This window comes from Alligator sinensis, unplaced genomic scaffold, assembly GCF_000455745.1.
Source record: "Alligator sinensis unplaced genomic scaffold, ASM45574v1 scaffold839_1, whole genome shotgun sequence".
NCBI lineage: Eukaryota > Metazoa > Chordata > Crocodylia > Alligatoridae > Alligator > Alligator sinensis.
In genome coordinates, this window is record NW_005841885.1 from 3,293,598 (window position 1) to 3,307,394 (window position 13,797).

General features: G+C 43.6%; 1 protein-coding gene across 1 annotated transcript in view; it reads right to left on the bottom strand.

Annotated features, from left to right (window-relative positions):
- Positions 1-295: 295 nt before the first annotated feature.
- CHCHD4 (coiled-coil-helix-coiled-coil-helix domain containing 4) overlaps positions 296-13,797 on the bottom strand; it is a 15,760-nt gene continuing 2,258 nt past the window's right edge. Inside the window, exons 2-3 of the mRNA XM_006017795.3 lie at positions 10,395-10,493; positions 296-1,462 (exon numbers count right to left, since the gene is read on the bottom strand). Coding sequence (XP_006017857.1) covers positions 1,167-1,462; positions 10,395-10,493 — 395 coding nt within the window. The 3' untranslated portion in view covers positions 296-1,166. The remainder of the gene's footprint in view (positions 1,463-10,394; positions 10,494-13,797) is intronic.

Sequence of the window (13,797 nt, forward strand, 5' to 3'; positions counted from 1 at the left end):
GAGGGCGAGGTTTTTGTTAATAGAAAGAACTCTAATGTAACATCCTCCTTGCCTGCAAGCAGTAATCCCATAATCATGCTAAGGAATGTTGGTGCCTGTATTTACCCACTCTCAGCTCTGGTGGTGCTTTACTTTGTTCATGGCTCCTAAAGATGGATAGGAATAAATCCTGTACATAGTAGCTGAAAGTAGTTCATTTATACCTACTGAACAGGCATTTCAGATGAGTTCACAATCTCTTTACAATGCAAGAGAATGCCATGTGCCTCACACCAAGCAAGGAGAGGTAACCAAAGAGAGAAATGAGCTTTTAATCACGGTAAAAAGATTGTCATTGCTTAATATGCACAAGTCACAGTATCTGCTCTGAGATTGTTACTCTGGGTAACATTTCAAGTTTATTGTCAAAACTATATATGTCAGAACATAACCATACAGGAGGAGCAAGCAGTAACAGAGGGACCTGAAAAGCAGTGTTTTCAGAAGAAACAAGTACCACAGTGATCACTATTTTTCCCATTTACTTGAAACTTAAATCATAGGTTACTCAACAGCATTTTCAAAATGCAACTATAATTAAATTATAAAAAAAAAGCCAAATATTTTAACATTTTTTCAGAAAGTCTTTACCTGGGATCAGTAGTAAATGCAACCGGTATCTAATTGTGCCATTAGAAATTAGAGTTTGCACAATCTAAACGGATCATGTCAGCATTCTGGACCACTCCAACAGAGAAGGTTAGGAAAAACAACTTACTCAATTTCTATCAACAGCACAGAATACATTAAACAGGAGCAACTACTGATCAAAATACAGTGAAATGGATATAGACCTGATATACTGGCTAAAAAAATTCTCAGTTTAAAGAATTTTTTTGTATATTTGGAGGCAAATTGAGTACTAGAGAGAAAAAAAAGTATTGTTAAAGCAGTGGTGGTGTCCACTAACATGTTACATGGTACATACATCAACTTGTTCTTTCTGCAGTGCTTACTATTAAGACCATAGGGCTGAGGTCTCCTCTCCTGTAATAAGTTAATTCGTAGGATACAGTGTTTAGAACATTAATGGTAAAACACTTCGTGAAGAATCAAAGACAGACACTTTGCAAAAGTTCATGGCTCTAAATTCAGAGAGCGGAGACACTAGCCTCCTTGCATCTTCATTAGCTAGATCCCTTCTCTTCTTCGGTTACAGTGGCTTCCGTAGAAGCAGCTTCTAGATCTTTGCTTGGCTTTTCTTTCTCTTCATCATCATCTTCTTGGGGATAAAGGTCTGGAAACTTCTGCATGCACTCCTGCATGGCACGGAACTGGTCCACACAGTCTGATCCTTTTATTTCTTCTGTGCTGTAGTGGAAACAGGAAAAGGCCGATTTGAACTGCTCTCCACAGGGGCCACTAGCCATTCCACCAAGGCATGGACAATTCCAATTGATATCTCCATTAGGCAATATCAATCCTGAACAAACATAAGAGACAGAAGAAAAATTAGGTGTTCCATAGAGGTAATTTTGTTTTAAAGTTGCATCAAAGTTGCTGGGTCACAGCATCAGAGACTGGACTCTATTATAACCACAAAACCAAAACAGCATGAACGATGGCAGAGCAAACCAGCCTCTACAGTGTAGTTAGCGATCCTCAGCCCTGACCTGCCTGACTCATTACTGTGGAAGAGATCCTAATTTAATATGCATGGCCCATTTCAGTCTGAGAGAAGGAGGGAAGGCAATGTACAGAAGCTGAAGCTGAACAATGAAATCATCATACGGAAAAGAAACCTGGATCCTGTCCGGGTATGACAACAAAGAGAGAGAAGATAAGAAGTGGAAGTGACAGAATTCTGTTTAAAAAAAAAAAAAAGGAGCTAATTTGTATTATTAAATCTAACATATAGTACACTATTGTTTTAGCTCTTTAACTTGAGGGGACAGGGGTGGCACAAATACGGTACACAGCTTTAGCAGATGGAGTCCTTGGATGATTTTCTCATATTTACCTCATATTTTCTCATATGTAAAAACTTATGTTTGAATTGTTGCATGTGTGATATCCACGGCATACTAAGGTGGCCTATTCAATCTAACTCCAACATGAAAGTAATCATGGGCCAATCTAGAATAGCTTCTTTTGGCTTTCCTTAGTTTAGCATAGGCTTCCTCTCACCTCTTAACAGCTAGAAATTTTCCCCACATTGCCCTTCAGTGATATGTTCGCTGTTCCATGCAGTGCTGGATACTGGATGTGTATCACTGCAGTAGAAGTCCTTTCCTTTTGAAAGCAGCTGTTCTAAGCAGTTATGGGATGACTAGCAACCATGGAGGAGATCAAATGCCGCCAATGCCGATTTCCAGCATGAAAGTCGTTATGAGACTCTAAATTGGTCTGATCCAATTTAAGTTCAACTGAAACGTTCCTATTGTCTGCATGGGCTTTGGATCATGCTTGGTGTCTCCTATGCCCTATAATCATGAGGGCACATCAAAGTGCTACTTTCCAACTAGTATCACCAGGATGAAAATGGCTGTTTAGCTGAGTATTATGAACTTCTATTGCCACGGGACAGCAGCCTACTGAAGAATGTCATTGCTTGGTGCCTCCAATTCATTTAAGCAAGAAAACAGAAAGCATGAACAAGAAAAGCCAACTGTTGAGTGAAAGCTCACTTTTTATAGTCACACTTTTCCCCTCAAGAATCTCATGAATTTCCAAAACTCAGTTTAACTTAATCAAACCAGATGATGAAAAAAGGGTATTAGAGGATGAAGCAAAGTGGGTGTAAAAAGCACTGAGTTATGACCATCTGCATTACAACACTATGCCTCACAGCAAGTGGAAGAACTGCCGTTAATATCATTTACATTTGAAGAACTTCTGTCCAGACTCAAATACCAACTCAACTGAACAACATGAGTTTTATAAGAGTCTACAAGACCCATTTGTGACCGTATTTTATTGGCAAAATGTAACTAGTGGAGTGCATCGTGGCAATTCTGGCATAACTTGGCAGGCTCCCGAGAGAAAAAACAAGAGGTACCGAGACAAGGATATGGATGGCTAATTTCAGGCTCTTTATTACTAGGGATAACATGAAACAAAGTGCAAAAAGTTCACCTGCAGTGTATTAGAAATATGCCTTTGCTTCGTAAATTGAGCAAACTAGATTCTAAGTCACTGAGGGAGACTATCGAACATCAACCAGGCATTTTAACAGACATTTTTCTAACACTTAAAACCAACACAGGAAAAGTTTTGAAATACTAGGATGAGGGCACTATGGCACTGCAATTCCTTGCTGAATAATTCTCTTAAACCAGGGGTAATCAACCCCAAAGATCTGGCTCCCGGAGCTGTATCATCCAGCCTGCAGGCTCCCCATGGGTCTAAAAGCCTGGCATCAGGGGCGCAGTGGCAGTGTTAATTGCCGTTCCCCTACTGCTAAGTTTCTGGCATCCATGGGGAGCCGCATGGGCCTGGTAGCCCAGTCCTGTATGCTAGGTCAGACATGCAGTGGGGAGGGGGTGCTGATTTCAGCATGTTGTGTGGTACAGGATGCTAGGGATCACTTCCCGTGTGCAGGGGCAGCAAAGCACCAGAGCCTAATCCAAGCATGCGGGGCCAGGCGAAGGCAGAGCAGGGCCCGACCCTGGGAGGTAGGGCCCAATCCAGCCAGCACACCAGCCCTGTGGGGCCGAAAGGCTGAGCACTACCAAAGCAGAAGTTGTTAGTTTTAAGTTCCAAACATGACCATAAAACAGGACTTCCCACATACAAACCTTTGGAACACATCTATTGTTCTTAATTGTCAGATTGGTGGTGATCTTTCCTCATAGAAGGAACAAGCTTCCAATACAGAAACCTTGTCTTGGAGGATAGAATGAAAAACATTTTTTTTTTCTCCAGTGGAGCTGAGGTATAGATAAGTGTGCATTTAAAGTAATAAGATATACCAGTAGAGGTGCACCAATACATCAGTCTGATATTGGATTGGCAACAATATAAAGAAAATGACTAGATCAGAAATTGGCTTTTTTTGCCTGATGAGGCTGATAATGTGGCCAATAAATGCCTCATGCGTGTATGCAGCTGCAGCATGCATGGGGCCAGGAGCATAGCTTGGCAGCTTGAAGAGCTGTGTCCAGCTGGTAAGTCTGTTGTGGTGAAAGGAGAGGGGAAAGGGAAGGGGCGTGGGGGGAAGGTAGGTCGAGGCCCCCGCGATTAGGGAATGAGTGAGGCTGGAGCAGGATCTGCCCAGCCAGGGCAGGGCAGGGCAGGGCGGGGGATGGAGCCGCGGCTTGTCCAGAGGGCCTGGCGGGGGGAGCGGCTCCCACTGCTGCGCATACACCAAGAGGACATGGGTGGGGGGCATGCCCCCTGGATCCGCACAGGGCAGGGCAGCTGCCGCTGCAGGCTGGGGTCAGTGCCAGGCTCTTCACAGCAGGAGCCAGGCCGGGCTGCGCTCAGGGTGGGTGGCAGCAGCACAGGGAGGGAGGTTAGGGAAGGCTACGGCAATTTTGGGGTGGCTGCAGCACTCCGCTGTAGTCTCGCTCCCAGTACTGCCACTGCCTGCCCCTCACGCAGCCCAGCCCCTGCCAGGAAGAGCACACCACCAGCCCCAGAATCAGCCGCCCTACCCCATGCAGATCTGGGGGACACGTGCCCCCCCATGCCCTCCTGGGGTCTGGGCAGCGGTGGGAGCCACCCCCCACTCTCCGCGGCTCCACCCCACGCCCCACCTGGGCAGTGCCAGCCCCAGCCCCGCCACACTCCCTCTCTCACTGCACGAGCCTTGATCTGCCCCCCCACACCCCTCCCTTCCCCCACCCCTTCCACTACAACAGACTTACCAGCTGGACACAGCTCTTCAAGCTGCCGGGCTGCATATCGGAAATCGGATCAGTATTAGCTGATATGCATCCTTAAAAATCAGCTATCAGTATCAGCCCCAAAAATCTCTATCGATGCACCCCTATATACCAGCAGCTAGAACTGTATGAAACGAGGGACTCAAAGACAGCTCCTGGGTTACCTAGTCTATCAGGTGAAACAATGCAAGTAAGTAGAGTGCTCTTTTTAAAATCTCTGAACTACGCTGTGTTTTGAATTTTTTTTTCAGGTGCACCCCAGGAATCCTTCCAAGCAAGCTATATTTGATATTATACTTTGAAGTCACTTGCAATATGCATCATGACAAATAAAGGGCCTAGACTGGTGAGTTATATAAACTGGTAAATTTATCAAGCTTCAGATTAAGTACTAGTAGAAAAGAAGGGTTTGTTTTTTTTTTTAAATCCATGACTCCTACTGGCAGGCTGTTTCTTCCTTCCAGCCTAAATTTATCCATGATTTTTTATAACCAATTTGTTTTCAGAACACTAACAAGTTATCTTGCATGCACAACATTATGCAAATCCATTACATATAGTCAATATGTTTTTATATACATCACAAGTGATAGGACCCATTTCTCACTGAGGATTAAACCACACTAAAGAATTTCCAAGTTCCTGAAGTCCATCTGTTCGCACTGTGTAAACAAGAAGTAATGCTCTAAATAGGCAGAGTATCTGTCCATGTTTGTAATTCCAAACTGGATGAATGGCTCCTTAACTTGCTTGCTCTGTCCCAGCCCCCAATGAAAAAGGGGCTTAAAGAAATAAAGAATCCCACTGTAAGTACAGCCTTTGTGATACCTAATGCAATAATTTAGATCCGTCCTCCCTTGTTTATCAACCCAATTAGTGTTGAATCATCTGGCAGCTTTGCCTATTGTATTTGCTTTACTACATCTAGATTGGAAAGCGATCTCTAGATTCTCTCATTTTGACAACACAAACTGAAGCCTCACAACTGACAGTACAGAAAGGAGAGGAAAATTAACGTAGCTATGTTCCCACACCCCCCTCGCCTCACAGTGAAGTGCAATAATTAAGGTTTTGCTAAATAAGCTAATCAATTAATGACTTAAATTCCCTTATTATGTAAAGGCTATCCTGAAAAAATAATTAAACTTCATTTTAATGCCAAGGATCAAGAAGGGCCCCAAAACAATCGTATTTCAAATAAATTTAAAAAGTTTAAATTGTATAAAGACGTGATACAGATAATGGCACATTTATACAACATTCTTCCTCATATATGTGAAAACTCTTTATATAACATAGCAAAAAGATCAAAGGGCTTCTTACTGAGAGTTATTATATAGCAGCTGAACACTGGAAACCTAAGTCCGCTACTTTAAGCAGAAGCTAAATTAAAATAGCCTGTATGTTACTTCATGAATGGCATGCCTTTTTCAATTTTCTTTTAAATACAAACCACACAAGGAACCAGAGCTTCTGCCTGTACATCCTTCTCTGCCCACAAATTGCCCTCCCCTTAGATGCAGAAGTAATCTGTAATAAGTGAATTGTCTCTCTGTTTTGATTTACTGTGTTATAGCTTGCGATGACTGAAGTGAGAACCTTTTAAGTGAGACAGCCTGTTAAGAAAAGCTTAACATGGTATTTAATGCAAAAGCAATCTTAATGTTGGATCATATACACCTTTAATAGAAATAAGGTCTCTTTTGCTTGGCAAAGTTTTCTCCAACCCATCTGGCCTCCTTTTTCCACCCTTCACACCTCTCACTACATAACAAGTCAAATCAAGCTTATAAATATAACGCTGATACCCAACTGGCGGCCTAAAGTGTTGGAATTACTGTACTGCAGAGAAGATACCTGTCTTTCACCCTTGCCATAACCCTTTCACACTTAAACATAAGCTCTGGCCCTTCAAAGAGACTTTCTCTTGGCTGCCTTGAAATTTAACTTGTGCCACCCAATTGGAAAAGGAAACACTGCAAAATACTGACCCCCTTCATGGAACTGATAAGACCACTGGCAGAGAAGAATCACAAACCAACCCCTCCATATAGGTCCTAAGAGAACTATGTTCATTATTCACATTCCAATTCCTTGCATGACTGCTCTGAGCCACACTAAAGCCAAGACAGACATCCTTTTCTTCCCTTGTTTATCTGGCACTGCCAATATAACTAACTGATTTGCTTACTGGACTATAATTTTTTTAATATTACCTGAAATACCAACAAGGCTCAGTTGCAGGGAAATGACTGCTAACTAGTACATCACCTATACATCCATGTTCCATCACTAGAAAAGTTCCTTTTGTTAAAGGTATAAGATGATTCCTAGAGCTGAAAACTAGACACATTCCAAGACTGTCTGTATAATTAGAATGAAAAATGTCTAAGACTCGAAGCAAGCTTACATAACCCAAGCCAGTATGAATATACAAATTTGCCAATGTAAGCAACAGTCCCAGCAGTCAGCTTTGTTCAGTTATATATTACACAAGGTGACTTACCATGCATTGAACTGTGAAATGTATTATAAGATCTCCAGGGACATACACGTTCTCCAGATGAAGCATTCTGCAATGCCTTTTATTTTAAGGGGCAGCCTCTAGTTTTGCAGAGGAAAAGAAAGAGCCCAGATACCAGAGAAAGTCAGGCTCTCCATCATCTAATCAAAATGACTATACAAAGACTATTACTACTATATATTAGAAAAAAAGCTGCTTTTATAAGATTTGGAAGATCTGATTCCTGCTCTTAGTTTTCTAAGGGACAGTTTTCTAAGGGAAAGTTTACATTAAACAGGTTACTCAGATTAAACAAAGTTTAAAAAACAACTGATAAATGCTGATAAAGTGCCTGCATTAAGTATGAACTTTTTAATTAAAATAATCTGTAGATTCTATTCTCTATACTTCTACCTATAGTCAGGAAGTTATAGATACACACAAACTGAAAAAATAATTCCATATGAATGCAGTTTGTATTTCACAGCCAGCAGAGGTCTCTATTTGAAGCATTTAGCAGCTGATGCATCACTCACAGTGAGGATGCTGACAAATCCGAATGCACAGACTGTTCTCACCAAATATGCAGTCTGAGCACTGGCTCTTAGCTAGTAATGTTCTGCCTGAAAATACGAAGGGTAAAAGAACTGAGATACCAAACTTTAGATTTTGCTTATCTTTTCTGCAATAAAACATAGACACCGGGAAGTTTGAGGGGTGGAACCAGACTGATTCTTTTCATCTCAGAAAGGGGATAAGCTTAACATCCAATACCATCAAGTCAATCAGTAACAAATATTGGAAAGGCTAGCAAAACTTTTATTTTAATTAAAATAGCTGAGGAGCATTAGCAAATAGAGTCTAAGGATACATTTCTAACTGCTAACTACAGTGAACCTGTTTATGTTCAGTCAACCTAATTTTCATAAGAATTTCCCATGGACCGTCTTATCCTAGCCCTTAATTAATATTACTGCCTTGTGTTAGTAGATACTGTACCAATGTTAGCAACTTCTTGGGGCAAATAATTTCAGACATTTAAACCTCATGCTCTTTCTTGCACACAAATGCTTTCATATTATCAGGAAATGGCTCAGAATAATACACTGCTTCATTTCTAGGATTTTAACAGCCTTAAAGGGCAGGGGAGAGACAGGACTGTGAACAGAGTCCAGGCCTAAAACTCAGCTATACAGACAACCTCATACCATACTGCCCTAAACTTCAAAAGTATCTTAGGAAATCAAATGAAGCTTGGAGAAGCTATGGATCTGAAAAATTACTGTGCTATGAAAAGATTCATTACAGCTAACAAACACAGGCAACTAAAATTAAAGGATTTTCTTTTAAATCCTTCTTCACTGTTATTCAGGTGACTGCAAAACCTAGAGGACGTGATGCTGTCCAGAGAAGTGTGTGTTCTGATACATCTGCTGATTCTGCATGCTGCTGTAATCAGGCTCTGAATCTGACGCAAACAGCTAGTGCAAGCTCATTTTAATATAAAACCACATATAAAAACAAAGAAACTCATTTAAGAAAAGATATAGTTCAAATAAGACCACACACTGCAAATCTGTTAATACCCCAATGTACTTTTCTGGGTGTTAAATGACACATGAATACTGCCCCCTAGAGATTAAGAAGCCAGTTACATTTTAACCAATAACCTGACCTTTAACAAATGTTCAGGAGAGAAAGCAGAAGTGACCTAGTTCAAAATCACCAAAGTTTTGCAAACTAAAGTAGATACTAAAGCCAAGTTTTAAACAGGAATTCCTGAAGGGAAGCACCTAAAAATGTCACTCAGTTTTCAGAGCTGCAGATCATCCTAAACTCTAATTAATGTCAGTAAGAGTTGCAAGTTACCAGCACCTCTAAAAAAAAAAAAAAAAAAAAAAAAAAAAAGTCATTTTTATTTAGTAGCCTAACTTCAGGCACTCACATTTGAAAATACTGACACATAGGTTTGGTGAATACAGAACTGAGCTAATAAATTCCTCATTTAGTCTTAATAATCTTAATGAGAATTCATTAACATAGGCAAAAAAAAATCTACCCACTTAGCCTTTACCCTGATGATGAACTAGGATGCTTTAATTTACCCATTTTAAAAAAATTGTGCTAGGCAACCAGAACTTTTATGAGGCTTAATACCAAACTATTCTGCCTCATAAAATATAATAAGTAGGAATAGTAAAAACAGAAAAGTCATGCAATCATTCATCTAAACTGTTTAGCATCAGTACTGCATGATAATGTGGCAAACTTAAATCCCAAATTGAAGCTCCTTGTCTCTCAAATCAGTAGGTGTGGCTGAGAACTGTATCTCTGTGAAGCTGGCACTATGCAAGGTTTAGGGGCAGCAAAGCAGTTTTAGATTCCCAATCCTTATTAAAAAGTTAGGTAGCCAACTCCCACTACCTTCCTTAGACTCTTTTAAAAATGCCAGACACTGGTATTAGGAGTGACTATAAAGGAGTCAAAAAAACAAAACACAGACGCAAAACCTAAGGATTTCTGTGACTCAAGGCTTGACCATGTTAACACGGAGAATAAAGGTGGGGGGAGAAGGGGGAGCCTGGACTACAAGTGCAACGCACAGCACACATGACAATGGCTTACAGAGTTTTACAGCAGTGTTGGACTGCTGTAGGTAAAAATCAAGATCATTAGGGAGCTTGCAGTACATAAAGTTAGAGATTTACTCTCATCCTCTACGGGGTTCAGCAACATTAACCCCTCCTCTAACTGGTATCACAGACAGGTCTAGAAGTCCTTGGTTTTTAAGTTAGTTTACAATACAAAGCTGGACAAAGCCTAGGACTTCATCAAAGGGCAAGTACATGAAGCTGACACCCGAGTTATATGAAGTCCAATTTCCAGTGGTACTGACTGAGGTTTTAAGGATTAATTGAGGATGTGCTCTTGTTCTATCAACTTGAATGGAGATGGTATCTATTAGACTATTAAACATAAAAACAAATATTCCTCCTCCCCCCAGCAATATGTCAAAAAATACTGACCTTGGTCTTCATAGGGGTCATTGGGGTCATCTGCAACTAGCTCAGCGTTGCTTGGTGTTGCATGGTCTTCTTTGGTCACAAATATAATTTTGTCTTTTCCTAATGTTAAAGAATAAAGAAAAGCAACTATTCAGAGAAAATATAAGCTGAGATAAAACATACCACTTATAAAACCACTGCCCTACACAATCCTTTGAACTGTTAAAATGAATGTATCCGTTTACATGCAAAAAAGCTAATGATTCTGCTCTACTTGGTTTTGGTTACCCTTTCAATTGGAACAGCAATTGGCCTGGGGGGCAGCACATTGAAAAGAGACGATGACAAATTGTTCAGAGGAAACTTATTAAAAATGATTAAAAATTTTGAAACCAAGACCTACAAGAGAAGGTTAAAAGAACCAGGCTGTTTAATCTAGAGAAAAAGATGACTGAGGCGAGACAAGAAAACTGTCTACAAATATATAAAAGAACCGTCTGAAGAGGACAGGGTTCAAATATTCTCATTAGTCAACAAGACAGAACAAGACATAATGAGCTGAAGATGCAACAGGGCAATTTAGGATAAATGTTAACAACTTTAATAAAAGGAGTTGGGCCCTTGAACGAGATGCCAGGGAAGATGTGTAGGGATTCGGCACTACAATAGGTATTTCTCAGGGACACTGGAATCAACTGCCAAGATTCAAGGGCTTGGGACTGGAAAGGACTGTAGCTTTCTATTACTGTACTGCAACGGCTCTTAGGAAATTCTGTTATGAGAAAATACTTCAGGTTTAGTATTTCAGATCACTGGGATCCAAGTTTTCCATTTACCGTGGAAAAAATATGGATTTTCTCCTTTAAAGGACAAAAACCTGGGAAACTGCAGGTTTCCTCTTGCAGGCTGGCTGAGCTCCAGCCTGCAAAGGGCTAGGACATGGGGGGCAGGGGGTGCCACACGTGTGTGCAGAGGCATGTGGCAGCCAGGGAGAGCAGCTCCCTCCAGATAAGTTTTTTTGGGGGAAGGGCTTACCCAACATGAGGGGCGGGGGGCGGGATATAGGCAGTGCATGGGGGGGGATGTGTGCCCCCAGATTTCTGCACCCACAGCAGGGTACAGGGCTGCAGCCTGACTGGACCAGCTCTGGGCAGGAACTGCCTCCATAGTCCAGTGGGCAGGACCCGGCACAGGAGGGAGTGCCGCGCCACCAGGGTGAGCCATCCTCTGCCCACCTGGCAGCAGCAGGGTGCACAACTTCACACTGCCATGCCTCATCATGGTGGTCCTGGCAGCTGTGGGCACAAAAATCTGGAGGAGGCACATGCCCCTCCCACTCACACATCACCTGTGCTCCCCCACCCCACCACGTTTCCTGTGCTCGCAACCCTCTTCACCACACCCATCCTATTCCCCACATATCCCTTCCTTTAGTCACACGCTGGGGGGCTGGGGGCAGTGGATCGGGAGTGAAGGACACCGGCAGGACCAGGGGGCTGCAGGGCGGGAGTGAGGGGCCCCAGCAGGCCGGAGGCGGGGGGGGTGGGGCTGTGGTTTGGGAGTGAGGGGCAACAGAATGGGCAGGGCACTGGCATATCGGGGCTGCTCGGGGCGGGACGGAGACGGGATAGCCTCAGTTGGACCCACGTCCTGGCAGTGGAGCTCTGATTTTCCATGATAAAAAAACCAAAATCAAAAGCCCTAATATATAGGTATTTAGAATGTATTTTATTATAATAACAACTGAGGCATTGGTGGGCTTCCAAACTGCTTTAAAACTGTAAATATATCAATGAAACATTGTTTTCAACACACACACACACAGAGTGCTGTTTCATATTAATTGTGAAAGAAACGCGGATTTTGAGTGTTTAATGAGAGAATTTGGATTTTTTTTTCAAACAAGACAATTTTGGATTCATAAACAGAGAAAAACAGTATTTGTGCAGATCAACAGTAAAGGCAAAGAAAACAAGTTTAACTGATGATGCACACAGGCACAATTTCACCTAGGATACATTAAGATTAGAGGTGCACCAATATATCAGTCCATATCAAATCGGCACCGATAAAAGGAAAATTTACATTACTGGCAATTGGCTACACCAGCTTTTTTGGTCCGTGTATCTGATAATGTCACCGATAAATGCTGTGTGCATGTGCACAGCTGCAGCCTGCACACGGCCAGGAATGCAGCCGGGCAGCGCGGAGAGCAGCATCCGGCTTGTAAGTCTGTAGGGGGAAAGGGGTGCGTGTGTCGGGGGGGGGACAGATTGAGGCCCCCCACAGTGAGGGAGGGAGTGGGGCTCGGGCATGGTGGGGCACAGGGCAGGGCCATGGGCAGCTTGCTGGGGGGACTGGGGGGCAGCTCCCTGCTGCTGCATGCACCCCTGGGGGAAGCATGTGGGGCCTGTGCCCCACAGATTTGTGTACAAGGTGAGGGTGGGCTGCCCACTGCGGGCTCAGGGCCAGGGGCTGCTCTGACCTCTTCCCGGCAGGAGGCTGAGCCAGAGCTGTACTCAGGGCAGGCTCAGTTGCGCAAGGTGGGCAGCAGTGGTGGCGGAAGGGGTGGCGACGGAGAACTTTGGGGTGGCCATAGCTCCCTGGCCCCAATGCCACCTCTTCCAGTGCTGCTGCCCGCCCTGTGCAGCTGAGCCCATCCCGCCCCCACTCCCACCCTCGCCTGCCCTGAGTACAGCCCCGGCCCAGCACTCCTGCTGGGAAGTGGCCAGCGAAGCCCTTGGCCCCGACCTCGCAGCCTGCCCTCGCCCAGCCCACAAATGCAGGGGGCACATGCCCCCCATGCCACCCCAAACAGTGCACACAGTTTTGGGGAGACGCTCCCTCCCCCGGAAAAGCTGCCTGCAGCTCCACCCCATGCCCTGCCCTGCCCCAGCCCCAGCCCCACTTCCTCCCTCACCGTGGGGGCACCAATCTGCCTGCTCCTCCCCCTCCCCCACTCCAGCACAGGCTTAACAGCCAGGCTGCACATTGACTATTGGATCAGTATCGGCCAATACGGCTGGTTAATAATTGGCTATTGGTATGAGCCAAAAAAAATCTTTATCAATGCACCGCTAGTTAAGATAGCTAAAAAATTTTTTAAATTTCAAGTGTATTTACTTCAGTCAACTTAAGGTGAATTTTACCTCCCTTCTCGCCAGTGTTGAGACAGAAAAGGATCTTGGAGTCATCACTGATGCCTCAATGAACATGGGCCGACAGTGTGGGGACACGGTCAGGAAGGCCAACCATACCCTGTCGTGCATCCACAGATGCATCTCAAGCAGGTCCAAGGAGGTGATCCTCCCCCTCTATGCAACACTGGTCAGGCCGCAGCTAGAGTACTGCGTCCAGTTCTGGGTGCCGCACTTCAGGAGGGATGTGGCCAATATGGAGAGGGTCCAGAGGAGGGCCACCCGCA